The following is a 27454-nucleotide window of genomic DNA, read 5'->3' as shown; positions in this document are numbered from 1 at the left end:
GCAAGAATCTCAGCTAATACATCCAGGACAGGTGGCCATCCTCCAGCCTCTGTTTTTAATCTGTTGGGAGCCGCCCAGAGTGGCTGCGGAAACCCAGCCAGATGGGCAGGGTATAAATATTTATTATTGTTGTTGTTGTTGTTGTTATTACAATTGTACCTCGGGTTAAGTACTTAATTTGTTCCGGAGGTCCGTTCTTAACCTGAAACTGTTCTTAACCTGAAGCACCACTTTAGCTAATGGGGCCTCCTGCTGCTGCTGCGCCATGTGAGCATGATCTCATCCTGAAGCAAAGTTCTTAACCCGAGGTAATATTTCTGGGTTAGTGGAGTCTGTAACCTGAAGCATCTGTAACCTGAGGTACCACTGTATTATTAACCTCCAATGAAGGAAAGCCCACAAATTAATAATAATAATAATAATAATAATAATAATAATAATAATAATAATAATAATTTTTAATTTATACCCCGCCCTTCCTGGTTCAGAAACCGGGCTCAGGGCGGCTAACAACAAATTTAAAAGCAGCATAAAATACAGTATAACAATAATAACAATAATGACTACGATAAGGATGAGGATGATGATGCAATATAGGCCTAGGGTAGCTCAGTCTGTGGAGCATCTTAATCTCAGGCGGTGGGTTGAAGACCCACGTTGGGCTGGAGGGTGGGGTTGGACTGCAGGACCTTTTGGGGTCCCTCCCAACTCCTATTTCCCGCTTCTTTCTTTCCGCAGGGCCTGTAAGACAGAGTTGTTCCGCCTGGCCTTTGGCTTGGAGCCAATTTGATTCCCTCCCCCTCTCTCTCTTTCCGTTCTCCTCCTGTGATGAGGCTGCATTTTAATATTTTCATCTTTCAGTATTTTAATTGTTGTATTCTAATCTTGTTTTTAAGTTGTATTGATTCAACTTGTTTTTATTATTGCTTGTTAGCCGCCCTGAGCCCGGTCTTGGCTGGGGAGGGCGGGGCATAAATAATAATAATAATAATAATAATAATAATAATAATAATAATAATAATAATAATTCTCTTCTGTGCAGCTCCTTGGCAATCGCTTTTTAAAAAACAATCTCCCTGCAGGGAGACACCTATCTAACTCCCCAGGCGTTCCCAGGACCCAAAGCTCTCCAGAATCCCTGATGCTTTTACGCAGCCCCTTCCCAAACTGCGCCGGGGGTCTCTCCCTGCCCGGGGCAACGGGGAGCGCGGAGAAGTGGGGGGAGGTCGATGCGGGGGGGGTCTTCTTCCTCTTCCTCGTGCCCCTCCCCCGCCCCCCAAAATAGCTCCGGACGCGCGTGGGAGGAGCAGGAGGCGGAGCGAGAGGCGGCGCCTTCCTTCCTTCCTTCCTTCCTTCCTTCCTTCCTTCCTTCTCTCTCCGGCTGCGCCTGGCGCGCTCTCGCCCTCCTTTCTCTCCCTCCTCTCCCCGGGGCTCCTCGGTCGGCGGGCAGGTCCCTCCCGGAGGCTCCATGGCTGCGATCTTCGGCGGCGTGGAGGGGTGAGTGAGGCCGGAGCCGGCCAGGGACCCTGCAGCCAGGCAGAGGGGAGGAGATGGGGCGCGTCCGCCTCCTACCTGGGCGCACATGATATGGGAGCGGGGTCCCTGTTTCCCCCCAGCCTTGCCCTCACCTGGGCTGGATCCTCAAAGGCAAACCAGCCAGATGGGCGGGGTCTTGCTATTATTATTGTTGTATTAGTCATTTAGTCGTGTCCGACTCTTCGTGACCCCCTGGACCAGAGCACACCAGGCACTCCTGTCTTCCACTGCCTCCCGCAATTTGCTCAAACTCATGCTGGTAGCTTCGTGAACACTGTCCCACCATCTCGTCCTCTGTCGTCCCCTTCTCCTTGGGCCCTCCATCTTTCCCAACATCAGGGTCTTTTCCAGGGAATCTTCTCTTCTCATGAGGTGGCCAAAGTCTTGGAGCCTCAGCTTCAGGATCTGTCCTTGCAGCGAGCACTCAGGGCTGATTTCCTTCAGAATGGAGAGGTTGGATCTTCTTGCAGTACATGGGACTCTCAAGAGTCTCCTCCAGCACCAGAATTCAAAAGCATCCATTCTTCGCCAATCAGCCTTCTTGATGGTCCAGCTCTCACTTCCATACATCACTACAGTGGTACCTCGGGTTAAGTACTTAATTCGTTCCGGAGGTCTGTTCTTAACCTGAAACTGTTCTTAACCTGAAGCACCACTTTAGCTAATGGGGCCTCCTGCTGCTGCCCTGACGCTGGAGCACAATTTCTGTTCTCATCCTGAAGCAAACTTCTTAACCCGAGGTACTATTTCTGGGTTAGTGGAGTCTGTAACCTGAAGCGTATGTAATCTGAAGCGTATGTAACCTGAGGTACCACTGTACTGGGAAAAACATAGCTTTAACTATACGGACCTTTATTGGCAAGGTGATATTATTATTATTATTATTGGCTCTCAGCGCTGCCCCTGCCTCTTGCGTTCGTTCATTGACTTTCTCGCTTGCACGCATCCTTTCTGCAGCTGCCCTCGCAATCCCGGCTTGCAGGGCTTTCCAACAGCGAGGCTTGAAGGCAAAAACGTAGCCAGGCGCCGCATGCGGGGAATCCTATGATTGTAGAGCTGGAAGGGAACCCCGGAGGTCCTCTAGTCCAACCCGCTGCAAGGCAGGGATCTCAGCTGAAGCATCCATGACAGGCTGCCATCCGATCCCCGCAAATGCATTAGAATGCAGCCTATGAAATGCGTCTTGGATGTACTCAAGGGAAAGGTCCGGTGCTGAATCCTCTCTAAAGCCACACACTCCAACCCCCTTAGGAACACAGGAAGAGCTCTGCAGCTGGATCAGGCCAAAGGGTTGCCCAGGACAGGCCCACGATGGGGGTACCCACTTACAGTTCCCATCAACCGATTATTAGAGGCTGAACACAGTAATAATAATAATTTTCATTTATAATTTATATTTATTACTATTGTGGCCGATAGCTCTCTATTCCACAAATTTCCTGCTCTGAAAGTCATCCAAATTGGTGGCCATCACTGTGGCAGGGAGTTCCACAGTTCAACTCTGTACAAAGGAGGACTTTGTTTTCTCCATCCTGAATCTTCCAGCCTTTCGCTTCATGGGATGTTCACAAGTCTTAGTCTTCTGGGAGAGGGAGGAAAACTTTCCTCTATCCGCTTTCTCAATACCATGTTATACTTTTATAAGCTTCTGCCCTGTTGCCTCTTCCTCGCCTTTTTTATCAATGAAAAAGTCCCAAACTCTGTGACCTTTCCTGGTAGGAGAGTTGCTCCCCTGGAGAGCTCCGTCAGTTAGAGCCTGGTGCTGATAAAACTCCAGGCTTGCAGGTTTGATCCTGCTGCATATTCCTGCTTTTGCAGGGGTCAGTGGTTCTCAATTGTGGGTCCCCAGATGTTTTTGGCCTACAACTCCCATGATCCCTAGCTCACAGGACCAGCGGTCAGGATGATGGGAGTTGTAGGCCAAAAACATCTGGGGACCCAAGGCTGAGGAAGGCTGATAGATGATCCTTCCAACTCTCTGATTCTTTATATTTTGGTGGCCCTTCCCAGCTCTACTATCTCCTTTCCCAGAACCACACATGCTATTCTTCCAAGCGCACCACAGATTTGTGTTTACACAGAGCGACAGGTGCTCAGATTAATGAATTTTCCATTTCTCTCGCCTCTGCTCTCCCAGAGCAGCAGACACCGTTTGAAACGCTACGGCAAAATCATTTTAAAAAGCAAAACCTGCCATATGCAGGTAAGCGGGATCCAAACAGAGATATCCGGGAGGCAAATGAAAAGGCCTTTGCCTGTTGCTGAAAGGGGAGTGTGCAGGGCACCAGGGGAGGGGTCCAAAGCGGGGGGGGGGGAGCGGGGAGGGGACCTGCGGCAACAGATTCCCATCAACCCCTGGCCACCCTTACCTGGGACTGATGGGTACTGGAGTCCGGCAACCAATGCAGAGCCTTGGAAGCTGCCCAGAGGGGCTGGAGCAACCAGATCGGTGGGGTATAAACAAATAAATAATTCTATAAATAATGGAATCTGTTCCACTGTCAAGCAGCTTTCGTTGTCATTGTCATTAATATCTATCATCTATCTATCTATCATCTTCAGGCATCTTTATTGGAAGTTAGAAAGTACATAATTATATGTGCACTAAACATGGTGAGAGGGAAGCGGGTGGCGCTGTGGGTTAAACCACAGAGCCTAGGACTTGCCAATAAGAAGGTCGGCGGTTTGAATCCCCGCGACGGGGTGAGCTCCTGTTGCTCAGTCCCTGCTCCTGCCAACCTAGCAGTTTGAAAGCACATCAAAGTGCAAGTAGATAAATAGGTACCACTCTGGCCGGAAGGTAAACGGCATTTCTGTGCGCTGCTCTGGTTTGCCAGAAGCGGCTTAGTCCTGCTGGCCACATGACCCGGAAGCTGTACGCCGGCTCCCTCGGCCAGTAAAGCGAGATGAGCGCCGCAACCCCAGAGTCGGCCACGACTGGACCTAATGTTCAGGGGTCCCTTTACCTTTACCTTAAACGTGGTGAGACATACATAAAAGAGAGAAAAGGAAAAAGAGAAGGAAGAGTGAAGGGGACGACGACCCAAAACTATGTACTTCAAAGTTGTTATTGTATCCTTCAAAAGTTGTTATTGCAATAACAAAGTTATTGTTGTTGTTGTTGTTATGGTTGTTGTTACTGGGTGGCTGCCCCTGGTCCAAACAGAGCCTATGATTCCTTTATTCCTGTTCCATGACATATTATTTTTTTAAAATGTGGTTCTTATTCTTCTTATTTTGAGGGCTTCTCTTTCGCTTCCTAACCCTGGGTTGAGAACAGTGGAAGCAAAAGGTGGAGAAAAAAGGGAAGCTGATGTCTTAGGAACCGGGAAATCCCATGATGGCAACAATGCAAATGCGTCTTTCATCAGGGCTATAACTGGAGGAGGAACCTGGGCGTCCTGGAGAGGCGTGGGGACACTAGCCTGCTGCCCAGTTAGAGTTTCGCTTCCTCCAATTTGTGCTGAGGTTGTCTGAAAGGTCTATTTCAGCTGCTCAGTTGCTGGAGGAGTGTGGGATGTGCTGCACAACTCAGGTTTGCTCCCTGCACGGCTTGTCAGCTGGAGGGTTCCAATCGGACGTGTGTATTCTTGTCTCATAAATCTCCCGCGTGATCCGCAGAACCAATCTCAACAGGCCACGTCTCCAACGGGAACTGACTCTTGCCCTCCATTTCGGGGTGCTGTTTTTACCCCAATGTCTCACGTGGCTTGAAATGGCAGGTGGTTAGAGGTGAGGGTGATGAATTGCCTGTCAGGTGTGCCAAGGGATGCAGGAAGTTAAATTGCACAGAGTTTGTGGGTTTTTTCTTATTATTATTGATTTCTGTGCTATCACGAGGGATAAGACTTGGCAGAGAAATCTTGGGTTTTGAAAGACCCGGGTGGAGCTGTGCATAGATCTTTCGGCAAGACAGAGTTCTAACACCCTTTTTCATATAAAGCACCTGCCTCCCCACTTTCCTTTTCCTTTTTTTTTTTGCAAAAAACATCATTTTTCTTTTTCATTCATTACATACATCTCATATTCTTAACATTTATTATGTTTTCCTTCCTTCCTCCCTCCCCTCCTAGGCTTCCCCCAACTTCCGCTTTTGGTATGTTTCGCCTTACACCCACTTTGCTGCCTCCTAACAGAAAAAAGTTATTAATAACACAACATCAAACCTAAAAACGTAAAAGTAAATACACGATAATATTTCTCTGTTCTCTAAACATTTTCTAATACTAATAGTGTGGATGTTTATTTAAATCCTGCCATCAAATCTATCAATTTTCATTGTTTCTGCAAGTATAATATAAACGGTTCCCATTCTTTTTCAAAGTCTCTGTTGTCTTTTTCTCTTAGTCAGCCTGTCATTTTTTGCCAGTTCTGCATAGTTCATCAACTTCTCTTGCCATTGTTCTCTAATTGGTATTTCTCCAGTCTTCCAGTTTTGTGCGATCAACATTCTTTCTGCTGTGGTAGCATACATAAATAAAGTCCTCTTTTCTTTTGGTATATCTTGGCCAAAAATACCTAGTAAGAAAGCTTCTGGTTTTTTTTACAAAAGTTATTTTCAATATTTTCTTCAGTTCATTATATATCATTTCCCAATAGGCTTTTACCTTCTTACAATCCCACCACATATGATAAAACAACCCCACTTTCCTTTCTCAAGGAGCTTTCCTTGCTTCTGGATCTTAAACACGCAGGTTGCTGGCTTTGGTGCTGGGCTGCAAGAAGGGCTTGTCAGTTGCATGCGCCTCTGCTGTTTTGGGGTTTCCAGCACAGCTACAGTTGTGTTCAAGGAGACGGGGTAGATGTGAGCGATGCCTAGACCTCTGCAACTGTTCAGCGCTAAATACGCTGCAAAGTTGTCAAATCTACGAGATTCCTCTGTCACAGGCAGATGTGTGGCTTGGCTGTGCATCGATGCACTTGGGTGACACAAATGGACACCCAAACCCCTTTTGGGATGTTTGCATGGGGAACAAAAATAGCTTCTAGCCTTATGGAAAACGATGATTTACAAGACCATAATTCAGTGCTGGAGCATTTCCTAGGCACAGAAAAGGTTCAGTCCTGGACAGCAGGCCGAGCCGAGAAAGACTTCCCTCTCTGAAATCCTGCAGACAGTTGGCGTAGAGCAGGGGTCAGCAAACTTTTTTCAGCAGGGGGCCGGTCCACTGTCCCGCAGACCTTGTGGAGGGCCAGACCATATTTTGAAAAAATAATAATGAACGAATTCCTATGCCCCACAAATAACCCAGAGATGCATTTTAAATAAAAGGACACATTCTACTCATGTAAAAACACGCTGATTCCCAAACTGTCCGTGGGCCAGATTGAGAAGGTGATTGGGCTGGATCCGGCCCCCGGGCCTTAGGTTGCCTACCCATGGCGTAGAGAGTGCTGCATTGCATGGGACGATGGTCAGACTTCTCCTGAGGCAGTTTCTTGCAAACCCAACAATGCAAGAAGGAGCAGCCCAGCCCAGCGTGCCTTTGGGTTGCTCAATGGTCGTGCCCAGTTTTGCAATTCTGGGCTGCATCCGTTTGCAAAAGACGGCACAGCCACCTGCTTGTACTCTGCAGAGAACACCATTTAACTCCCCACTTAACATTGCTCAGTTGTGTTTATGGCTGCATGTGGAGGCTTCGCAGTGGGTTGTGTTGCTCAGCTGTCGCACCAACTTTGCATGAAGCAGATTGTGTCCAAGTCTTTTTTTTCTTCAAATTTTTTAATTACTTTTCCAATAAATTTCAAACAAACAAATACACAAACAAACATAAATCTCAGCCTATTTAAACCAATCTTAGTAACATCATTAAGTGACTTCCCCGTATCCCCCTGGTTGAATTTCTGTGTATATCATTGTAACAGTTTTCCAAAACCAATGTTCTTATGAAATTAACTTAATCACTTAACATCTTTCTTTCATTCAAATTTGGCATTAAACATATTAATTAATCACATTACATATTCAAATCCTAAGCCTATCTGATATTTGCAAGCTTTTCCAATTACGTTAACTTAACATATTTAACTAAATAGTCTTTAAATTTCGTCCATTCCTCCTGGTAATCCTTCTCCTTCTGGTCGCGGACTCTTCCCGTCAGGTCGGCTAGCTCCGAAAAATCCATCATCTTCATCTGCCAAGGTTGTGTCAAAGTCTTGACGAAAATCTGATTCTTTAATATAAAATAAAAAGGTTTGATGCTTTATAATGTTTTATATATTCTGTAAGCCGCCCAGAGTGGCTGGAGGAACCTAGCCAGAGGAGTATAAATAATAAAATGATGACGATGATGGTGCCTTTAAAAGGAGCCCAGTGGTGGCTTTGAGACTCTCCACGCTCAAGGCGTGAGCATCTTCCCCCTTCTTGCGCCAGTGTTAGAAACTCAGATACATAAGGGAATTGCCAAACAGCACCTTCAGCCTGGGGAATGTCTAACACGGTCTTGCTCCTGACCTCCTTCTCCACATTGCTCTTGCTGGAAGGAAAGGTTTCAAAAAGTCCTCTCTGTCCCGAATCTTCCACTGTCCGGCTTTCCTCGGATGACCATGGGTTCTAGTGTGAGGAGAACTCGTCTCTCCACTTTCTCCATGACAGGCATGATTTTATGAACCCCTGTCGTGCGGCTTCTGACTCGGCTATTTTGGCTTTTGTTTCTCCCCCCCACCGCAGGGGAGGGACCCACTCCCAGGTGGTCCTGATCTCTGAAGATGGCAAGATCCTGGCAGAAGGTGAGGGGCCTTGCACAAACCACTGGGTAAGTAGCCCCACCTTTATTTGTTGTAATAATAATAATAATAATAATAATAATAATAATAATAATAATAATAGTGATGATTATGGCGTACAGCTGATGGAAACCCCAAATTAACAATCTCCGAAAATTAGAGTATTAAATGAAATTAGCAAAACAAGGATTGCAAATAGAGCAATATTGGACCTCTGAGAAGTAGAAGCATGCAGCAGAGCAGTTCTTTTTTTCTTTAGCCCAGGTAAGACAAATAAAGGCTTGACATATCTCGCTTTGCATGTCATGAGTCTATCTCATATATTAGTTTCACCTTTTAAGTTGAATTACTGAAATAAATGAACTTTTCTACAATATTCTAATTTTTTGAGTTTCACCTGTATATGAATGTTTGGAAATGCCTCTTAGTCACAAGGGACTAAGTCCTTCTTAGAAAGGGAAGCAGTTAGGGTTGATCTTTTTTTAAACTGAAATCATTCAATGTCTCTCCCCGCACCCCGCACCCCCCTTGTATCTCAGGCAGCAACAGAGGCAACTTCCTAGAGTAATGCAAGGATCACAGTAAATCTCTGTTCATATCCTGCAAGACAGGATATTCACATCCCTGGGAGCAACCCTGCTGAAGTATTTTACTGTTATTGATTGATTTGTTCATGGCATTTAGGACCCCCCCCCCTTTGGCCCAAACACAGTCCTCCTGCCCCATCTCATTTAATCCCCACAACAGCCCTGTGAGGTTGGCCTGGCCGAGAGAAAACATTGACTGGCTCCCGACATCGGGCCCACTGAGCTTCATGACCGAGCGAGGATTCGAACCCTGTCCTCGTCCACCACTCTAACCACTACACCACACTGCTGAGGCCTTGCTCCCCTTTTGAAGCCCTGCATCGCACATCGTTGTTCACCCTGAGCAGCTTTGTGTGCCGAGACGAGTGGCTGTGCTCATTTGGCCTGCCAAGTCTGTGCAGGTCCCGTATCTGCTAAGGGACAGTTAGCTCCAAATGGTATGCTGTGATAATAATAATAATAATAATAATAATAATAATAATAATAATAATAATAAATTTAATAATAATAATTTATTTATACCCCGCCCATCTGGCTGCACTTCCCCAGCCACTCTGGGCGGCTTCCAACAAAATATTAAAATACAATAACCTATTAAACATTAAAAGCTTCCCTAAACAGGGCTGCCTTCAGATGTCTTCTAGAGTCTGGTAGTTGTTTATCTCCTTGACATCTGGTGGGAGGGCGTTCCACAGGGCGGCGCCACCACCGAGAAGGCCCTCTGCCTGGTTCCCTGTCACTTGACTTCTCGCAGGGAGGGAACCACCAGAAGGCCCTCGGAGCTGGACCTCAGTGTATTGGCTGAACAATGGGGGTGGAGACTGCTGCCTCGCTCCCGACAGGGAGATGCCCATATCCTGGAAGGGCCCACTGAGGACGGGAGGCCTTTCTCCTTCCTTTCCAGAAAGCTAGGATAGGGGAGCAAGCGGTGCCTATGTTTGTGTGCCTGTCTGTGCCTTTAAGTTTGGGGTGCGGCGCTGATTGGGGTCTCCTTGCTTTCTCCCCTTTGGCGAGCAGCTGGTTGGGGCAGACATATGCCTGGAGAGGATCAACACCATGGTCAGCGAGGCCAAGGGCAAGGCAGGGGCTGATCCACAGGTTCCACTGCGCTCCCTGGTGAGTATGCTCCTCCTCCTTTGCCCAGCAGATCCCCATTGGCCATTAGGACATAGGAATCTGCTGGATCAGGCCAGGGGCCAACAAGCAGGATCCAAGCTTTTTCTGCCGGGAAGCAATTGCTTCCAAGCCGCAGTAGCCACCCCCCCTCGGATGTGTCTGGGGTGTGTGTGTCCCCAAGGTTCTCCAGAAGGTCCCTGGTGGTTCCTCAATGGGATGAGCGATTCCCAATTTTTCCCGGGCTCCCGACCCCTTGGTTTCATAAACTCCACCCTCTAAAAAGCCTTATTGAGAAGAGCGGTTTGCCCAACCCGCTAAGGAAGATCAGGAACACAATTCAAAACAGCGGCGACCAATTGCACATTTTTTGGAAATCCGATTAAAACTATTTAGTGTAATAAATTCAAGAAAGTGGATTGTATTTGATGCAGTGATGCCAGTTTTTCCATGTTGCCTCTTAGCGCCCTCCTCCAGTAATCTGCCCCCCCCCCCAGGGGCACTACCATGTGCTTTGGGAATCACTGGTTCAGACGGTTGGGTATCCATGAGAGAGAGAGTTTCTCCACTGCAGTCTGACTTTTCCCGTAGCGTCTAGCTGCAAAGAAGTGCTGAGCTTCTTCCAGAGAGAATTGGGGAGCCTGGCAGCTCACCCCCCCAATAAACTATGGGGTACAGCTTGCCGTGTTCCCCTGAGTTGTAATTCTAAAGGAGAACCAGCTGCAGAATTTGCTTCAGGTGGAGCACAACTCCTCTGAAAACTGAGGCATGTCTTGTGTTCCGGTGGGCTTTCCGAAAACAGTCTTTCTCGCAAAGAATCCCCCTACCCTGGCCCAGATGCTGGCGGTTGGAGCTGAGCCAGGGTTGGGCTGGTGACGGTGTGGGTGTTTTGGTGCAGGGCCTCTCTCTCAGCGGAGGGGAGCAGAAGGAAGCCATCAACAAGCTCATAGAGGAGATGAAGACCCGCTTCCCCTGCCTGAGCCAAAACTACTACATCACCACGGATGCCATTGGAGCCATGGCCACAGCCAGCGACCACGGTAAGAGGGACGGGTTTTGTGTCTTCGCGCAAAGATAGAATCACGGAATTGTAAAGCTGGAAGGGACCCCGAGGGTCATCCAGCCCCACCCCCTGCAATGCAGGAATCTCGGCTAAAGCATCCAGGACGGGTCACCACCCAACCTCGGCTGGATCCGGCCAGCACCCATCTTACTGTAATTTTACTGGTGTTAGTCGCCCTGAGCCTGGCTCTGGCCGGGGATGGTGGGGTATAAATAAATTATTATTATTATTATTATTATTATTATTATTATTATTATTCATTATTATTATTATTATTATTATTATTATTATTATTATTATTATTATTCAAGAAGGACACTGACAAACTGGAACGTGTCCAGAGGAGGGCACCAAAATGGTCAAAGGCCTGGAAACGATGCCTTATGAGGAACGGCTAAGGGAGCTGGGCATGTTTAGCCTGGAGAAGAGGAGGTTAAGGGGTGATATGATAGCCATGTTCAAATATATAAAAGGATGTCACATAGAGGAGGGAGAAAGGTTGTTTTCTGCTGCTCCAGAGAAGCGGACACGGAGCAATGGATCCAAACTACAAGAAAGAAGATTCCACCTAAACATTAGGAAGAACTTCCTGACAGTAAGAGCTGTTCGACAGTGGAATTTGCTGCCCAGGAGTGTGGTGGAGTCTCCTTCTTTGGAGGTCTTTAAGCAGAGGCTTGACAACCATATGTCAGGAGTGCTCTGATGGTGTTTCCTGCTTGGCAGGGGGTTGGACTCCATGGCCCTTGTGGTCTCCTCCAACTCTATGATTCTATTATCTGGTCCAGAACCTGACGAGGTGCGCCAAGGGGGGCTGAGCTCGGCAGCCTCCCTCCCTGCCCCACTTGCAACCCAGCATTTGGCTGGGACTGATAGGGATTGCCGTCCAAAATGTCTGGCCCCGGGTGAGCAGAGGGTGTGCTGTCGTTCCATGCTAATGCGCATGGAGTGGGAAGGTGCCCTGTACACCTGAGCACTCTTCCGGCAGGGTACGAAACAGTCGGGCTGGATGGGATGGAGGGGAACTGAGCATCTCTGCCCCTTGGCACCACGAGGGAGGCATCTCAAGAGCCATAGGTCTGGAGAAAGAGGACGAAACTGCCCTGTTGTTCTTCGCCTCCGTCTGTCTTGAGAAACAAGGCGTGAAGTCAAAGCACAGCATGAGCAACACCAAATTCAGCTCCCTGGGGTGCAAGCCTGGGCGGTGTATCTGGAGATTCTGGGCTGCTTCGATGACAAGATCCCCCTCTTGGCCTCATTGATGGGGTCCAAAGGAAAGCAGAGCAAGATGTTTGCCACCAGCTTGGCGGCAGGAGCTGTCAAAAGGAGGCACAGAAGACACTAGCCAACAGCCTTAGGGACTCCACTCTGGATCTGTGCAGAGTTTATCCCTTGTCCTTTTCTTCTCTGGAAGATGTCCCGCAAGGCAGCGGAGGTTTAGGATCAGGATTTTCCTTCTCCTAGATGAGCTACCTTCCCAGGTGGATGAGCCCCACCTGCTTCTCTCTCTTTATATACTGTATTTTTCGCTCCATAAGACACACCTGACCATAAGACGCATCTAGTTTTTAGAGGAGGAAAACAAGAAAAAATATATTCTGAACAAAACAGTGGATGTTTGATTTTTGTGGTTCATGCTGTGGCCACAGACATGTGTTTTGACGGTGAGTTATGGGTAGCCCAATGCAAAAATCCTGGATCCATGCTTTGTAACCACGTTTTTGCACTATTGCGGCCCCACGAAACAGTGGATGCGTGATTTCTTTGGTGCAGGCTGTAGCCATGGACATGCTATGTGATCTGATGGTGAATTTGGGGTGACCCAATGCAAAAATCCTGAGCCACTTGCCATTCAGCGGCTTAGTTTCAACACCCACTTCCCTCTTTCAAAAAAAAAAGCACAATCTGCTTTTCTCCCCTGGGCAATTCGGCTCCAGGGACCACGCATTCGCTCCATAAGACGCACAGACATTTCCCCTTACTTTTTAGGAAGAAAAAAGAGTGTCTTATGGAGCAAAAATGTTTATTATTTGTAAAGATTTAAACATACTACAAACAGCAATTCAAAATCTAAACAGTGGGATTACTCTGAATCTCCTGACTTCTCCCATCCCTTCCATGCGTCCTAATGAAAATATTTACAACTGCGTATCCATATTTATCCAAATATTTTTATTTCTGAATTATCCATTGTGTCCCTTACTTTACAAGTGTCATGAAAACCCTGCCAATGATTTGACCTGCTTGCAGTGGTCTCGTATATAAACTATAAACCTTCCCCATTCTTTTATAAAGTTCTTGTCTTCTTGATTTCTGAGCTTCCCAGTTCATCTCGCCATTTTGGCATAGTCCATCCTCTTGATTTGCCATTCTTCTCTGCTTGGGGTTGGCTCTTCCTTCCATTTCTGGGCCGGTAGTATTGCCCCTCTCTTCCCTCTACAGCAGCCTTTCTCCACCTGTGGGTCCCCAGATGATTTTGGCCTACAACTCCCATCACCCCTAGCTAGCAAGGCCAGAGCTCAGGGATGATGGGAGTTGTAGTCCAACAACATCTGGGGACCCAAGGTTGAGAAACAGTGCTCTACAGCAAGTGCAGGAACGGCCTTCTTGACCATTGGACCCCCTCTTGGTGTTGTTCACTCAATCCATCGAAGCCTCTCTTCACAGGAAGCCCCCAAATCACTGAGGGTTCGAGACCCATTGGCTACTCTCACTTGGTGTCCAATTTATAGAATTTCCATTTTCTAGGATGGAGGCCGCCCATGGTGGAAAGAATTTTGTGCATGGCTGTACTTGCCGTGTTCATCCTTCTCACGTGCTCCTCTTCCTCTCCAGGCGGTGTGGTCCTCATCTCTGGGACAGGCTCCACCTGCAAACTCATCAATCCGGACGGCTCCCAGGTCAGCTGTGGGGGTTGGGGCCACATGATTGGCGACGAGGGGTCAGGTGAGGACAGGACGCCTGATTGGTGGGGTGCTTTGCTCGGGAGATGTTGGGCTCAGGTTCTCTGGGGATGAAGCAAACCACTTGGCTCTACAGAGGGGCATCTCAGGAGTGGCGCAGATCTTCCCCAGAACCTCTGGATTGCACCCCATTATCCAGTCTGCGTGGCCAATAGGGAGCCCAGATGCTTGGAAGGCCTTGCATTGGGCATCAAAAGGTGTGGCGAGATCTTCAGAGCATGGCTTGGCACCAGAGGTCAGTGGTCATGTTTGGGAGGCTTCTGGCAATTTTCCGCAGGCCTCAGAGCTTCCTTTATAAGCACCTAGAAAAAATCCTACTGGATCAGCCCTGGGACCCAACAGGGGCCAACCAGATGCCCATTGTGGGTAACCCATAAGCAGAATTTGAACCTGAAAGGTGTGGTTTCCACCAACTAAGGTTCAGAAGCATTGCTGCCTGTGACTTTGGGGCAGAACCTTCGATAGCCCTCTCCTCCTCCATGAATTTGCCCAATCCTCTTTGAAAGCCACCCCAGTTGGTGGCAGGGAGTTCCTTTTTAAAAAAATAAATAAATAAAAATAATACTTTATTTAGAATTCAACAATAACAAAGGGGGAAAATCCACAGTAGATGCTACATCAATTCATTACAATTAACCAATTTTAACAATATATAAATAATGATAGAAAAATTACACATCACTTTTAACTTACTGAAGTTTTCATATTACACTTTTATCTCTTTATCTCTTTCTTAACATATCAAAAAGAGAAAGACCAAGAAAGGAGGCACAAAAAATAAAAGAGAAGAGGAAGAAGAAGGGGGGGGGGGGGAGGAAAGAGGGAAAAGGAAACCAAACCAAACATATTTGGCTTCCAATTAGACTCATTGTATTATTATTTCTACAATTTTTTCGCACACGGTTCCAAGTTACTGCATTTCTTTGTTTTTGTCAGATACCAAAAAACATTATATTTGTTGTTTTACAAGGATCATTCTATTTCTGCCAGGAGATATTTGTTATTGTAATGCTTTTCCAAATACTCTTCAAAGATTTTCCATTCTTTCTGTACTTTCTATTTTGGATAACCTCTAATTCTCCCTGTCATCATGGCAATCTGTAGATATACTGTCATTTGGACCTGCCACTCATTTATCGTAGGTGTTTTGTCACTTTTCCAGTTTCTTGCAATTAAGATCCTGGCTGCTACTGTTGTATACATAAAAAGTGGTCTAATTTCTTTTTTGATTTCTGGTGACATTATTCCCAGGAGGAAGAGTTCAGGTTTTTTCTTTAATGAAAAGTAAAATAGTTTTTTAAATTCATTATAGATGTTATTCCAAAATTCTTTAATGGCTGTGCATTCCCACCACATGTGCATATAGGACCCTGTAGCATCTTTACACCTCCAGCAAATTGGTGATCTATTTTTATACATCTTTGTGAGTTTTTCTGGAGTGTGCTGGTGGCAGGGAGTTCCATAGCTTTACTCTGCGCTGTGTGAAGAAGCCCTTCCTGTTCTCAGTCCTGAATCCTCCCAAATCCCTAGTGCCGGGCGTAATCTCCTCTTTTGGTGTCTGTAGCTTATTGGATGGCTCACCGGGCAGTGAAGATGGTCTTTGACAGCCTGGACAACCTCGAAACCCCTCCGCACGACATCAGCTACGTCAAGCAAGCCATGTTTGACTACTTCCAGGTAAACTGCCCGTCTGGTGGTCCACCCGTCCACCCCAATTTGTGCTGTTGTTTGACTCATGGCGAGAGTTGGGGGCGCAAGAGGCTGGTCACTGGCTCTCGGATCATGTGAGAGAGGTCTCAGGTTGTCGGCAAGGGACAGTAATAATAATAATAATAATAATCATCATCATCATCATAATTTATACCCCGCCCTCCCCAGCCAAGGCCAGGCTCAGGGCGGCTAACAAGCAATAATAAAAACAAGTTGAATGATTACAACTTAAAAACAAAATTAAAATACAACATTAAAATATTGAAACATTAAAATATTAAAATGTAGCCTCATCGCAGGAGGAGAAGGAAAGGAAAAAAGAAAGAGAGGGAGGGAATCAAATTGGCTCCAAGCCAAAGGCCATGTGGAACAACTCTATCTTACAGGGCCTGCGGAAAGAAATCAGATCCTGCAGGGCCCTGGTCTCATGAGGCAGAGCATTCCACCAAGCCGGGGCCAGTGTTGAAAAGGCCCTGCCTCTGGTTGAAGCTAATCTAACTTCCTTAGGGCCCGGGACCACTAAAGGTAAAGGTAAAGGTACCCCTGCCTGTACGGGCCAGTCTTGACAGACTCTGGGGTTGTGCGCCCATCTCACTTAAGAGGCCAGGGGCCAGCGCTGTCCGGAGACACTTCCGGGTCACGTGGCCAGCGTGACATCGCTGCTCTGGTGAGCCAGAGCCACACACGGAAACGCCGTTTACCTTCCCGCTGGTAAGCGGTCCCTATTTATCTACTTGCACCCGGAGGTGCTTTCGAACTGCTAGGTTGGCAGGCGCTGGGACCGAGCAGCGGGAGCGCACCCCGCCGCAGGGATTCGAACCGCCAACCTTTCGATCGGCAAGTCCTAGGCGCTGAGGCTTTAACCCACAGTGCTACCTGCGTCCCCGGGACCACTAGGATGTTGCTATTTATGGTCCTTGAGGCTCTCTGTGGGGCATACCGGGAGAGGTGGTCCCGTAAGTACGAGGGTCCTAGGCCGTGAAGGGCTTTAAAGGTCAAAACCAGCACCTTGAACCTGACCCTGTACTCCACTGGGAGCCAGTGCAGTTGGAAAAGCACTGGGTGAATATGCTCCCATGGCAGGGACCCCGTGAGGAGCCTCACTGCAGCATTCTGCCCCCGCTGGAGTTTCTGGGACAGCTTCAAGGGCAGCCCCGCGTAGAGCGAATTACAGTAGTCAAACCTGGAGGTGACTGTCGCATGGATCAGTATACAGACACAGCCCATTGAAACCAGAATTGGACTGCATTTTCCAGAAACTGGGATTCTGGAGCATTTACTCTCTCCATCTGCAGAGGCAGAGCAGAACCATCACAGCTCAGATGTTCAAGAGGCTTGTTTGTGCTCTGAGACCTTTTCTGTATTTCTCAGTAGGTTATAAACAGGAGACCTTCCCTCTCCTATCGTGCCCCCTTTCTGGTTCTGCCTCCCCTTTTATTCCCATTCGCCCGCCAGTCACCCTGCCGCTGTTTTGTGCTACAACTCCCAGCCGACATGGTTGTGCTCTGTTGGGGCTGATAGCACAAAACAGCTGGAGGGCACCGACTTGGCAAAGGCTGCCTTAAATGTTCTTTGTGGCTGCTGGAGTCAGAGAGGACCTTGCTCTGGAATAGCCAAACGTAGGTTCACAGGTGCAACTGTCTCCTCTATGGAGCATCCCTAACTGATGCTTTATCCAGGCTGCAAAGGTAGGTTTGGACGCAAGGTGGGGGAATATTTTCTTTGGGGGGGGGGAATCATCTCCAGTGCCAGAGGACTTCTGTGCTTAAGAAGCAGAATTTCAGTAGCAGAATAAATCATGGTGTAATAAACGAAAATCTGCCCTTATTCCCTTATGGAGGACACAAGAGCCCTTACAAAGTCCTTTGTAGGTTCTCCATCGGTCAGAGAAAAGAACAGAGGCCAACCAGAGAATATTGAGAAGCAAAGCAGCTAGGAAGCCTGATCTTTATTGATCTGTTGCAACAGGGTGCTCCCCTCACACGCAGGAAAGGAGGAGGACCCAGAACCAAGGTGTGCCCGCCCTTATATAGACATTTTAAATTGCCCGCCCTGGTGTCCAAGACCACCCCCAGAAACATCATACATACATCACAGAAGGGGTGTAACCCAAGACCACCACCCAGATGCATCATACCTGCATCACAGAAAAGGCGGTCTACAACAGAAATCTGAGTGTGTTGTTTACCTCCTGCCTGGCAGGTTACCTGTTAATGCTTACTTGATTGGATACCTTGGGGAGCCTGGCCAGTCTTTTGTAATGATAAATACTTAGTTCCTTTTGTAATGATAAATACTTAGTTCCTGAGCCAGGTCACAGGCTCACCCTATTCATACACAGACAGACATACCCTTAAGACAGGATTTGTGAAGGAAAAGACAATGGGGAGGCGTTTCCATTTTCCTTAGACTTTGCAGAGAAAACATTTGGTCAGTTTGGGAGCCAAAATTGGCTTCATGGCTGTTTTCCTGTGCTGCTTCAGACATGAGGTTTATATATTTATGTACGTGTTTGCTTGGTACATTTATGAACATTTATTATATATAAGACCTTAAATTTGCGACTGGGCAAAAATGCAATGGTCTCTTTTTAACTGTTCAAAACTCAGATTTATTTTTCTTCGTAAGTGCAGAGAGTACATGCCCTGCGTATGTCCTCCATCTTCCTTGCTTGCTCCGGGCTGGGGCTGGGTCCGGCCGTTTAATGATTAGCCTCTTTGCTCCCTTTTAAGCCAAAGTCCACCTGGCCCATTAGGGTTCTCATGACAGGTTTTATGGCTTGTTTCACCTGGCGTGAAAGGAGCCTCTGCGTTGTGCTTCCTTCTGCGTTTCCCATTTCCTGAAATTCGCTGCTTTGGGCCTCGGAAGGGGAGGGGCCACAGCTGTCCCTGTTTTGCACATGACATCAGGGCTGGGCGATACCTGTTTTTCAACATTGTGATGCATCACTACTGCGATAGGGCAATATATCACGATGTCTGGGCTGTGCAGGGACCAGGAGGAAGGGATGTGTGGAGGATGCCCGCTTGCTCGGGCGAAGGCAGGCAAACACCTTCTCTGGCTCCCTCCGCCAAGGGCAGAGCTGCGTGAATTGATCTTAAAAGCACAAGTTCTTCTAATAATTTTTTTCTTTCGGATTTGTACTAGATAATAATAATTATATATATTTTTTATACCCCACCCTTCCCAGTTCAAAAACAAGGCTCAGGGCGACTAACAACAAATTTCAAACACTTTAAAACACTTAATTATAAAAGCAGCATAAAATATGGTATAAAAGCATGAATAACAATAAAATTTCAAAGTTCAGAAATCAATTTAGGGGAAATCCACCTAATAAGCATTAGATACTCCCCAGGGCTAGCTGGCTGAATTGGTCCTACTTGGGCCAGCGAGGAGGCCAGGGGAGAATTAGCTGTGGGGTCTCAGAGCGGGTAATCTCCATAAAAGGGGAGGGAGAGGGAAGAGAAGGGAAATAAAAGATCAGGCTGAATTCAAATTAAAGGCCAGGCGGAATAGCTCTGTCTTACAGTTCCCTGCGGAAGGAAGTGAAATCCTTCAGGGCCCTGGTCTCCTGGGACAGAGCATTCCACCCGGTCGGAGCCATCACTGAGAAGGCCCTGGCCCTGGGGGAGGATACTCTGTCTTCCTTAGGGCCCGAGACCTCTAAACTATGGTTATTTATGGACCTTAAGGTCCTCTGCGGGGCAGATCAGGAGAGGCGGTCCCATAAATACGAGGGCCCTAAGCCACAAATGGCTTTAAAGGTCAAAACCAGCACCTTGAACCTGACCCTGTACTCCACCGGGAGCCAGTGCAGCTGGTAAAGCACTGGGTGAATATGATCACATGGCAGGGACCCCGTGAGGAGCCTCGCTGCAACATCTGCACCCGCTGGAGTTTGTGGGACAGTTTCAAGGGCAGCACCAGGGTTGCAATCAGCATGGATAAAAATCAATGGGTTTTTTATTTTTAAAAATCAGATTTTTAAAAATTTAAATCGGATTTTTAAAATAAAATGCTTTTGGAGGAAAAATCTTTCTAAAGATAGTTTTCTATTTAAGTTACATTATATTCCAAAGGCTATTCATCAGGAAATAAGGATTTGTTTTAAGTTTTTTCATGTGTGCTAAAACTCAGTCTAAGTTTTTTTTTAAAAAAAAGTTTAACCATATCAGTTAACAAACATGGACACATATGCTATAATGCTATTGTTTTAGTTAAATAAATTGTTTAAATTGTTCTTAATAAAATGATTATTTTTCTCCTTCCAATTAAGTACAGCAGAAAAGTTGTCCAAATATCAACAGTTAAATTATTAAACCTCACAATAATTTCATAATTATCTGTCTATGTATTTCTAATAGTATAACCAAATCAGTAATTTTTGATAAAACTGTAAAAACTACTCTGAAAATTTATTATTCCAAAAATGAAACCTTCATCTGGTTGTAAATATTAAGATTATACCAGCAAGAATGAGTCTTTCTGTAAAAAAAAAAAGATTTAAATCAAGTCTTACTGACTAGTGATTTAAGCAGTGATTCAAATCCACCTTGGTTGCAATCTTAGCCAAAGATGCGTTAAGCAGGGAAGATTCAGATCAGTATTGGTGCATAGCTTATATGAGGATCCATTAGGGGGATCCTTCTGAGTCAGAGATCAGAGCAGAAATCATGGATGACTTGCATGCAACTGAACTTGTTTTCTCCTGTTCCCGCAGGTGACGGACAGGATGGGGCTCCTGACTCACCTCTACAGAACCTTTGAGAAGTCCAAGTTTGCAGGGTTTTGCCAGAAGCTGGCTGAAGGTAGCTGGGGAGGGACGCCAGGTGGGGGCGGTGAGCTGGCTTGGGGTGTATCTTGCTTCTGAACTTCCCATCATCATCATCATTTTTTATTTGAATGCCGCCTTTCCCCAGTTAAAAAAACAATGCTCAAGGCGTCTTACAGCATAACAAGATTTACATAATTACAAAGGTCATAAACAATGAATAAACCACATTTAAAAAAGATACATAACCAAATGTGAAACAACTTCCACATAAATCAAAATCTAAAACTAAGAATACAGCATTAATATCACAGTTTAAAATGACATAGGTAAAAAATAACAGCAATTTAAACAAGAACAAAAACCAAACGGAGCCCTCTCTGCCCAGAGACCTCGGTGGCGTTCAGAGTTACTATTATTTTATTATTTATTGAGTTTATATACCGCCCTATACCTGGAGGTCTAAGGGTGGTTCACAGAAAAGATCACAACATATATAGTCAACAACCTAGCCCTATTACTCAGTAACAGGACAAAGGAACTCTGTACATGCCCAGTAGCACTGTATTGTTATTTCATGCTGTTGTTATTTAGACTAAGCCTGGGCCCTGGAAACTGTATTTTGCCAAGAACAGAAAGCCATGAATTGTGTATTGGGTCGCTATTTTGTGGTTCACTGGGCAGAGGACAGAAAACAGCCCGCACCACTTCCAGATGTTTAATTCACTGGTTAGTTAGCCTAGGACTTGCCGATCAGAAGGTTGGCGGTTCGAATCCCTGCGACGGGGTGAGCTCCCGTTGCTCGGTCCCTGCTCCTGCCAACCTAGCAGTTTGAAAGCATGTCAAAAGTGCAAGTAGATAAATAGGTACTATGCGAAGGAAAAATTCTCATTGGTTTGAAAAGGAAATGGCATCCCGGATGTCAGAGACTCGTTTTTCAGCTTTCAGTCTGCCTGGGGCTTCTTGCAGATCTTCCTGTAGGATCTTGAAGATGCCTGAAATAACACTTATTTGACCCAAATGGTTCATGCTTTCAAAGAGGGCAGGCCGGTTTCAGGACCAATGCTATTCCTATGATTGCGATTTGGCTCAGCTGTCTTTAATTCTCGATTTCAAATTGCTTCAAACTCACCCTGGGACCTGCTGGCGAAGGGTTCATAATGGGAATGATTAACCGTCGCAATAAGTTCCCTTCCCTCCCAAATCATTTCCGTGCTTGAAACCAGCCAGTTACATTGATCAGCCCTTTCCCAAATTCCCAACTCTCCCCATGTCTGCGGACAAGGGCTGTTCCTCTTGGTCTGAAAAATCCTCCGGAAAACAAGTAAGGCAAGCAAAGGCACTGCTGCTGCGTTTGGTGCTGTGACTTCCGCGGCATTGTTTTCAGATGCTGACCCTGGTTGCCCTTTGGCCAAAGGGAGCTGGCTGGGAGCTGCCAGTTAAATTTCCTGCTGCCCCAAAGGCATCGCGGGAACATTTTAGTGGAGACCCTCTGAATTCCCCACTTGAGCCCACCAGGAGGGTTCACAGCTGCCCTAGGAAGCCGCCAGGGTGACGTCAGGCCTGCCCTGAGTCGGGAAGAACCCAGCGGTCATCTAAACCAGGGGTCAGTAAACTACGGACTACGGGGGTCGTTAAACCGTTCGCCAGCCCTTGCTGCCCGCTGGGTCAGTCCCCGCGCAGAGCTAAACCGACTGACTTCCGGGGCGCAGCCAATAGGAAGCTGCAGACGCCTTTTCCTCTCCCGCCATGGCTCTGAAAGCCAGCGGGGAAAGAGCGGTGGCTCTGTGCGCATGCGCACGGTGCGCGCGCTCTTGCACACAAGGAATCCGACCCGCCGGCGGAAGTTTGCAGACCCCTGATCTGGACCAGGGGTCAGCAAACTTTTTCAACAGGGGGACAGTCCACTGTCGCTCAGACCTTGTGGGGGGCCAGACTATATTTTTTGGGGGGGAAATGAACAAATTCCTATGCCCCACAAATAACCCAGAGATGCATTTTAAATAAAAGCACACATTCTACTCATGTAAAAACACCAGGCAGGTCCCACACTTAACCCAGAGATGCATTTTAAATGAAAGGACACATTCTACTCAGGTAAAAACAAGCTGATTCCCAGACCGTTCATAGGCCGGATTGAGAAGGCGATTGGGCTGGATCCAGCTCCCAGGCCTTAGGTTGCCTACCCCTGATCTAGACCAACCCCTGCAGTGCACCAGGGCTGCTTTCCTTAATCTTCCGTATCTTCCATACTGAAGGTTATTTTTTTAGTCACTTTGTAAGCCACGTTTCTAAACTCCAGCGGCTTCCAAGTTTTGTGAAACGATTAAACAAGGGCAGAATCTTTCTCCATGTAGGAGCCAAGGCTGGCGACCCCCTTTGCTGCTATGTTTTCAACAAGGCTGGAGAAGTTCTGGCTCGGCACATCGTAGCTGTGCTGCCAAAAGTTGATCAGGTAAGCTGTGAAAGGAAGGGGCGGCGGGGGGCAGGTCAGAACAGAGGGGTCGGGGGCTGGATCTCCCCAGGACACGGTCACCAAGAGGCCGGCCGGCCAGTCCAGAGAAGACTTTGGTCTGTGCAGTTAGAAGCCTCTCGGTGGGCTGCAATCCTGCAGCCCTGGTGTGCTCTGAAAAGCAGTTATAATATGAAATCTTCCATAATTATTATTATTATTAGTAGTAGTAGTAGTAGTAACAGTACTCCATCCACATGACTGGATTGCCCCAGCCACTCTGAGCTACTTCTAACATAGTAACAGTGGGGCAAAATTCTCCCCCACCCCCCAAAAAAATACATTTGGAGGTAATGCCGACCCAGCTAGGCTGGTAAAAATGGCCACTGCCTGTTGGGTTGGGGTGCCACGCCTCTCTGGGTGGGGTCCAAGCAGGCTTCCTGCCTTGTGGCTTGTTTCGAGATTCCAGTTCTGTCCTGACCAAGGGGATAGACTCATACAATTGTAGGGTTGGAAGGGACCCGAGGGTCATCTAGCCCAACCCCCCGCTATGCAGGAATCTCAGGATAACCGGCATGCACACCTAAAGGTGCCAGTCTGGTTATTTGTACAGATGCCTTTGTCTTACCTCGTCTGGAAACCTGAAACCGTAGAGGGGATTGTAGAATTGGAAGGGACCCCCAAAGGTCATCCAGTCCAACCCCCTGCCATGCAGAGCCAGGGGTGCTTCTCTCTGGGTTTCCAGAGGGCACCTGCCACACATTCCCAGAGGCATCTTACTCTGGCATGCTGGGCAGCCACTTTGCGGAAGGTTTGGAGCCTTACTGGGAAAGGCCCTGGGTGCAGGAAAGGGGGTGGGGATAGGAAATAAATGTCAGAAATGAATCCTCAGAGGCTCTTTCGTGCCCTTCTTTCTCCTCCCTGCCAGAGCCTCTTCCTAGGAGACCTGGGGCTGCCCATCGTGTGCGTCGGATCGGTGTGGAACAGCTGGGAATTGATGAAAGGAGGTGAGCGTCTGTCGGGGATGAAGGCAGACGAGTCGTGCACCACTTTGGCGAGGCCGGGGATGTTTTGATGCAAAGAGTGTTGTGAAATTGCAGAGTTGGCAGGGACCGGAGGGTCATCTGTTCCAACCCCCTGCGATACGGGAATCACAGCTCCTGTGCTGCCTCTCATTTGCCTGCGTGGAGTGCCCATCTGGGTACCAAATTAGCACCTGGTAGGGTGGCTGGCACTGTGGTCTAAACCACTGAGCCTCTTGGGCTAGCCAATCAGAAGGTCGGCGGTTCGAATCCCCGCAACGGGGTGAGCTCCTGTTGCTCAGTCCCTGCTCCTGCCCACCTAGCAGTTCAAAAGCACACCAGTGCAAGTAGATAAATAGATACCACTCCGGTGCGAAGGTAAACGGCGTTTCCGTGCCCTGCTCTGGTTCGCCAGAAGCGGCTTAGTCATGCTGGCCACATGACCCGGAAGCTGTACGCCGGCTCCCTCAGCCAGTAAAGCGAGATGAGCACCGCAACCCCAGAGTCGTCCGCGACTGGACTTAACAGTCAGGGTTCCCTTTACCTTTAGGGATTGGTGTCCTCCGAATGACTGTTCCCTGCCTCTTTTCCTCTCCCAGGCTTCATCCGCGTCCTCGACCAGGCGCACAGAGAGCAGCCCGGCAGCGCCTTCTCCAAGTTCAGCCTCCTGAAGCTGAAGCAGTCCTCGGCGCTGGGAGGGGCTAGCCTGGGGGCCAAGCACGTTGGCCAAGCCGTCCCCCTGGACTACGCAGCCAATGTGAATGTCTTCTACATACACTCCTTTGCCTAGAGGTGCAAGATGCTCCCCACCCCATGACCTGACCTGTCCTGCTCTTTCTCTTTCTCTCTCTCCATGCCATGGACCCGTTTTTTAAATGTTCAAAGACTGCCTGTTCTGCTTCGGAAGGACGTTTTTGTAGGGGCATGTTTCGTAACGTTCATTAAAAAAAGAAAAAAAGCAAGACCGCCAATGCGCAGTGTTCTTGGTCTGGTGGGCTGTGTGTCATCATTCAGCCTGTTTTGTCGGCAACAAGCAGCTGGTTGCGCCAAGGAAGTTCACCTAGTGAGTTGCTGATGAAATTCCTCTCCTCCAAGCTGCCCAGAGACACAGAGAAGGGCTCTTCCTTGCAGTTGGGATAGCAGACCCCAACTGCAGAGCTTTCCAAACTTGTCGTGTTGGTGATACATCTCTTTAGACGTGCATCATTTCACGACACAGTAATTCAGTTTTACTAGTTAAACTGACCCCTTTCCAGCCCCAGGACAGCAAGGAGCATTTGTGTGACAAACCTACACACTGCAGCCACAACACACTGATGTGTCATGACACACAGTTTGGTAAGCTCTGCCCTACTGATTTGGGCTTTGACAAGGCTGGGGCAGGTTTCTATAGGAGCAGGCTGAGAAGCCATGTCCCAGCACCTCGTTTCTGGCTTCAGACCTGGCTTTCGTATTTGCAAAAGCCCAAGTGCTCTCCTGCATAAGGATGCTGTCACTGTGGGACGGATAGTTCGTGAGCCAGTTTAGCCATTTGAGGATGGTCAATAATTGTCATGTTTCAGGTCACGACTCTCTCTGAAGATGCTCACCAACCTAATGGCTTTAAAAAGAGCATTAGGTCCAGCTGTGAGGGCCTTCTGGCTGTTCCCTCATTTTGATAAGTGAAGATACTGGGAACCAGGCAGAGGGCCTTCTCAGCAGCGGTGCCCGCCCTGTGGAACGCTCTCCCGCCAGATGTCAAGGAAATAAAAAACTAGCTGACTTTTAGAAGGCAGCCCTGTTTAGGGAAGCTTTTGATGTTTCACTGTTTTCTTTTATATTTTGTTGGAAGCCGGCAAAAGTAGCTGTGACAACTCAATCAAGTGGGTGGGGTACAAGTAGAAGAAGAGTTTGGATTTGATACCCCACTTTATCACTACCCGAAGGAGTCTCAAAGCGGCTCGCAATCTCCTTTCCCTTCCTCCCCCACAACAAACACTTTGTGAGGTGAGTGGGGCTGAGAGACTTCAAAGAAGTGCGACTGGCCCAAGGTCACCCAGCAGCTGCAGGTGGAGGAGTGGAGATGCGGACCCGGTTCACCAGATTACCAGTCTACTACTCTTAACCACTACACCACACTGGCACAATTAATTAATATTAAATATTTATAAAAGAGGAATGGGCAAATTCATGGAGAGGGCTATTACTGATGGCTCCTAGCCACAATGTCTGTGCTCTGCCTCCATGTTTGGGGGCTGCAATGCTACTGAGTCCCAGTTGCTGGAGAACACAGGTGGGGTGAGTTGCTCTTGGGCTGAAGTCCTGCTTGCTGGTTTCCCACTGAGTCACCTGCTTGGCCACTGTGAGAACAGGATGCTGGACTAGATGGGCCCTTGCCCGGATCCAGTATGCTCCCCTTACGTTCATGTGCAAGTGTTCCAGGGTAGTCCTTATGTTAGACGGAGAAATGTGCAAAAGTCCTACTCTATATCCTGCCCTTCCCCCTCCCCCCAAAAACTTATTCCAATGCCCATCATTCTCCACGTCCCTTGGAGCCTAGACTCCCTCTTTCGTGAGATGGCACGAAGGAGAAACCAGCCTCTTCCGCCACCACGTTTTTATCCATTGCCACCTACTCCCCTCTCCCATCGGGGAGGGGTAGGCTCCGCCACGAAGCCCCTCTGCCAAAATCGGAAAGAACTCTGCATCACACCCAGCTCAAAACCAATTTATTTTAAGAATGCATTGTTTTAAAAATGGACAGAACATAATTGCAAAGACTTCCTCAGAAAGAAACCAGAGATTGCAAGGGGGGGGGGGGAGAAGAAGAGAGCAAAGAGCAAAGGGGGAAGGGAATGGGGAAGAGTGGATATGGCCCCACTCATCTGCTCTGTCCAATTATACTGCTGATTATTTAAATAAGCAAGCCTGAAACGTGGCTTTGAAGAAATCTGGATCATGGAGAACTTGCCCATCTCCTCATTTTTAAAAAAGTAAGACCAAGACCAGAGCCAGCTGCCTCTGCCCCTCTCTACAAATGCCAAATGCAGGCAGATAAGGGCAAATGGACAGGTGACCACTGAAAGCCAGGCTGGCCTCTGCCCCGCAAAGAGTTTGGGGTGGAGAACTCTTTACTCTGCACATGTGCCAAGAAGTCAGGTAGCTTTGCAAGACAAGCTGCTCCAAAGTAGATTGACACGTGATATGCCTTTGCAATTGGGAATCCATGGAAAGAATCTGGGGAAGGGATCCTGACATACATACAGCTCCACGGTTAAGCTGCTTTTTCACTTGCAACTGCAAGAGCACAGGCTCCCGGCTGGATCCCTTCTGTCAGTCTCCCCCCCCCCCAAAGTCAGACTTGGTGGGGGCACCCTATGCATTCAACAGGAACCAGATTTTAAACAGGGAGGAGAGGGGCAAGCTGGCCGCCCTCCTTGGCAGTGAAGGTCTCTGCCCTGCCATCTCCTGGCAGCTTGCTTTGGGGACCTGGGTCCAGACTGGCTGAACTGCAGCTGTCCCACAAGCCCAT

General features: G+C 47.8%; 1 protein-coding gene and 1 long non-coding RNA gene across 2 annotated transcripts in view; one reads left to right on the top strand and one right to left on the bottom strand.

The window, feature by feature from the left end:
* The window catches only part of LOC309377833, a 355859-nt gene that overhangs the window by 252235 nt on the left and 76170 nt on the right, over window positions 1-27454 (bottom strand). The gene's annotated exons all lie outside the window — the stretch shown is intronic.
* On the top strand, window positions 1351-27276 carry NAGK (N-acetylglucosamine kinase). Its single transcript, XM_081925255.1, has 10 exons — window positions 1351-1497; window positions 8207-8291; window positions 9867-9965; window positions 10861-11002; window positions 13858-13968; window positions 15550-15662; window positions 20419-20506; window positions 22827-22924; window positions 23850-23928; window positions 24543-27276. The coding sequence occupies exons 1-10, from the start codon at window positions 1469-1471 to the stop codon at window positions 24731-24733; spliced, it is 1035 nt and encodes a 344-aa protein (XP_081781381.1). The 5' UTR covers window positions 1351-1468; the 3' UTR covers window positions 24734-27276.

Source organism: Podarcis melisellensis, assembly GCF_964234715.1.
Source record: "Podarcis melisellensis genome assembly, chromosome: 9".
In the NCBI taxonomy this organism is placed as follows: Eukaryota; Metazoa; Chordata; class Lepidosauria; order Squamata; family Lacertidae; genus Podarcis; species Podarcis melisellensis.
This window is presented reverse-complemented; position numbering and strand designations above follow the sequence as displayed.